The sequence below is a fragment of the Odontomachus brunneus genome, unplaced genomic scaffold (assembly GCF_010583005.1).
Source record: "Odontomachus brunneus isolate Ranch 3 - 2012 unplaced genomic scaffold, Obru_v1 Obru_scaffold_094, whole genome shotgun sequence".
Taxonomy (NCBI): Eukaryota; Metazoa; Arthropoda; class Insecta; order Hymenoptera; family Formicidae; genus Odontomachus; species Odontomachus brunneus.
Window position 1 is genome coordinate 911531 of NW_022639544.1, and position 4158 is coordinate 915688.

At 31.3% G+C, this 4158-nt stretch overlaps 2 protein-coding genes across 5 annotated transcripts in view; one reads left to right on the top strand and one right to left on the bottom strand.

Annotated features, from left to right (window-relative positions):
• LOC116848377 (plancitoxin-1) overlaps positions 1-4158 on the top strand; it is a 476759-nt gene that overhangs the window by 38564 nt on the left and 434037 nt on the right. The window lies entirely within an intron of this gene.
• The window catches only part of LOC116848379, a 3316-nt gene continuing 1439 nt past the window's right edge, over positions 2282-4158 (bottom strand). For all 4 annotated transcript variants that reach the window (XM_032824385.1, XM_032824384.1, XM_032824382.1 and 1 more), the window contains 5 exons: positions 3740-3884; positions 3548-3627; positions 3105-3182; positions 2741-3030; positions 2282-2637 (listed from right to left, as the gene is read on the bottom strand). In XM_032824385.1, coding sequence (XP_032680276.1) covers positions 2533-2637; positions 2741-3030; positions 3105-3182; positions 3548-3627; positions 3740-3884 — 698 coding nt within the window. In that variant the 3' untranslated portion in view covers positions 2282-2532. The remainder of the gene's footprint in view (positions 2638-2740; positions 3031-3104; positions 3183-3547; positions 3628-3739; positions 3885-4158) is intronic.

A 4158-nucleotide genomic window follows, 5' to 3' on the forward strand; every position in this document is an offset into this window, starting at 1 on the left:
TCCATCCAGTCGAATATGTCGAAAACCAAGCACGGGAGAGAAAAATGTTTCAGACAAAAGTTGTAAGGCTTAAAAAAACGCATTCAACAATAGTAGTTATTTGACATAGGATGGCGTCGCCAAGGTCAGAACAAGGTCAACTTTGCTTTTTTAAATAGAAATACATATTTTTTATTACGGCATTTTATTCAACGTAAAAACGCAAATAACTTTTGCTTGAAAAAATTTTTTATACGACCTCTATTTTCTAAGATATTTACGTAAATATCTACAAGATTATTGGTTTCAATAATTTTTTACTTGAATTCTGTCAACTTTAGCGGAAAATATGAAGAGATAAAAATTGTATATTTTGTTCTTATAGAGCTCTGAGAATTTTTTCAGAATTTTGTGTTAACTTTTTAGTACTTCAAGAAAATGTAAGAAAATGAAGTACTAAAAAGTTAATATAAAATTCTGAAAAAATTCTCAGAGCTCTATGAGAACAAAATATGCAATTTTTATCTCTTCATATTTTCCGCTAAAGTTGACAGAATTCAAGTAAAAAATTATTGAAACCAATAATCTTGTAGATATTTACGTAAATATCTTAGAAAATAGAGGTCGTATAAACAATTTTTTCAAGCAAAAGTTATTTGCGTTTTTACGTTGAATAAAATGCCGTAATAAAAAATATGTATTTCTATTTAAAAAAGCAAAGTTAATCTTGTTCTGACCTTGGCGACGCCATCCTATGTCAAATAACTACTATTGTTGAATGCGTTTTTTTAAGCCTTACAACTTTTGTCTGATACATTTTTCTCTCCCGTGCTTGGTTTTCGACATATTCGACTGGATGGATTAAAATAGTCCACCCTGTATATATACAGGGTGAGGCATTTAACTTGAGACATCCAAATATCTCGAGAAATATGCATTCTACGAAAAAAGTGTTCTAAGTCAAATTTGTTTCCTTCGAAGAGGGCAACAAGATGGCGCTATCTGTTTCGTCATAGATGGCACTACTATCAGTGAACACGAGATCAACTTTGTTTTTTTAAGTAGGAACCACTATTATTTATTGAAGATTATGATTCTACGTTAAAAACAAAGTAACTTTTGTCGGAAACATTTTTTTTCTAATTATCGTAGATGACTCTTTAATCGGTTAAAATGAGGTCATGTACGTATAAAGCACGTATAAGACCGTTGCGGGCAAGGATCTCAGGTGAGTTCCCTTGCCTCTCACGAGCGGGGTGCTTGTTTAGCGTGAATCCCCTTGCCTCTCACGATCGGGGTGCTTGTTTAGTGTTCAAAATTGAAGTGAAGTTATGCCATTAGATGTTCAAAATGATGACCTTCAACTGCAATGCATTTATTAACCCGGGTTTTAAATGATTCCTGACAACGTAATAGTGTTTGTGTATCGATATCTCTGCAACCATGTCTAATACATTCAATCATATTTTAGCGAGTTGTTGGCGTTTGTTGGTACACTTTGTCTTTTATGTAGCTACATAAAAAAAATCCGGAGATGTTAAGTCTGGCGATCTAGCAGGCCAATTTATTGGACCACCTCTACCGATCCAGCGAGCATTGTAATCACGATCTAATATTTCCCGTGCTATTATCGAATAATGTGCTGGACAACCGTTATGCTGGAATCACATGTTTCGTCGCTCTTCAATGCTTAGCTCTTCAAGCAATATTGGTAATTCGTCCTGCAAAAAGGTTCGATATTTTTGGCCATTTAAAGTACCTTCAATAAAATAAAGGCCAATTAGTTTGCCACCTATGATTCCGCACCAAACGTTAAACCAAGGACGCTGATATTCGACTTCACGCAACCAATGTTGGTTTATTATACTCCAACAGTGCATATTGTGTCGATTTACCGCACCATGATTCGTGAAGATTGATTCGTCTGAGAATAATATATGACGAAAAAAATCTGGATTTATATAAAATTTTTTCAAGCAAAAGTTGTTTGCGTTTTTACGTTGAGTAAAATGCCGTAATAAAAAATATGTGTTTCTATTTAAAAAAGCAAAGTTGACCTTGTTCTGACCTTGGTGACGCCATCCTATGTCAAATAACTACTATCGTTGAATGTGTTTTTTTAAGCCTTACAACTTTTGTCTGAAACATTTTCCTCTAAAATGCTCCCCTGCCGAGTTATCTTGCCGTTCCGGTACTTTTGCTATACCCTGTATAATACTGTTACATTGGAAACAAATCGACTCTCTTAGGATATGTGTGCGATAAATGTCATAAAGAAATGTATTATAAAATGTATGGACAATTGTAAATATTTTTATACATATAAAATAAGAGTAAGATTTCTTTATGGAATATATACTTTGTGTACCGATGAAATTTGTGCTTTGCAAATTAGACACATTTTAACATTATCTTGCAAGATTTGACTAGCACAATCCTCACAAATATAGAAGTGACCGCACGGTATGAAAAGATGAGTAGATTCTGCATTAATACAAATAGTGCACGTACGATCAGATCTTACTCTTTCTTGGCTATTTTTGCATATATTTTCTAAAGAAAAGCGTTTGAATTCGTGATACGCGACATCATATTGAGCATTGTTCTGATCTGCGTACCAGTATTCAAAGTCATCTTCAAGAATGTTATAAATCGTTTCTGGAAAATATTTCCATTTTTTCATTTAATAATCGCACAAATGTACTCTAAGGAAGGAATAATGTTTAATGTTTACTAAACTAAAATATATATAAATACATACCGTCCTCAAGTTCACTAATTGTGATAAATTTCGAGTGTTGTGTGTATTTTGAGCTTCTTCCAATATGTTTGCCGGTGTAAGGGAAGTAAGATCTGTAGAATTCATATTGATTATATCCAGGTCAGTGGCATTTTCGGAAATGGCTGCTCCTTCTTCTGTATCAATATATGTATGCCTTAAAGTTAGCGAAGATAATCGTTTATCATCTTGTCTCTGATTTAATGTAAATGAATCTTCTACACTGTTTACATTTACGTTATCAATAGAAATTCTCTGAGTTCCACAAATGTCTGAAAAAGTGTGAATTAATAACAGAATAATATAAAGAATATTTGATTTTTGTGATATAAATAATAATGCATACTTTCATTTGAGTTAGAATCGTAACTTTCTGATAGAAATTCAGTACTAATTTCATAATTATCGTTCTGCTGGATTATATCTGTAAAAAAATATCTTTGTTTAAAATATCTAGAAATCCAAATTAAAGAAGAAAATTCAGTACATAATCAAATCTCTTGTAAGAAATACATTAAAATCAACAATATTTGGTTTATTCTATAGTTTTATAAAATATATGATGATAATAATTAGCTTTTAATGAAAAGAAAACTTATTTTTATTAAATAAATTACAATGTTTTGAAATATCATCATATAAAAAATATAACTATATGTCAAAAACATGTAATTTCTTTAATTTTCTTGATTTGACCGTTAGCTTGATCAAATTTTTTGAGCACCAAAATTTATATTTTATGTATATTTTTGTTGTAAATATATTTCTCTAAGTTCTGGAATATAATACCTTCATCAATCATGTCTGAATTATACAAATCAGTTTCATAAAAGCGACTAAATGATTTTAGAAATTCAGGAAGCGGTAATCTGTAAAAAAAAATTGTCTATATATTAACAGTATTATATAATTGTATTATATAATTGTTTATAAATCATTTTTCACACAGGTTTAAGTTTATGCTATAACTAGTAACATTACCTATTTTCTAAGAAATCCTTCTGTTTATTCAGTATCATTTTATTTTTTTCTCTATTGGCTCGAGTTTGAAGTCTACGTGCTTGATAATTATTTCGTAAGCGACAAAGATCAATTTCCTGATCAATAAGTACTTTTTTCAAATTTTCTGCAATATAAAAAAAAATAAAATGCGTAATATATATACAGGGTGACCCATTTTAACTTAGGCAGCCAAATAACTCGAAAAATAAGCACACTACGAAAAAATGTTTAGAATCAAAATTTCGTCATTTCGAGGGGGACGTACAACGACGTTAAAATTAGCCCTCCCACCCCTCCCGCTGGGCGGTGAGGGGGGGCAAGTTTGAAATCTTAAATGGGAACCCCTATTTTTTATTGCATATTCGGAATCTTTGGCTAAAAACACATACAATTTGTCT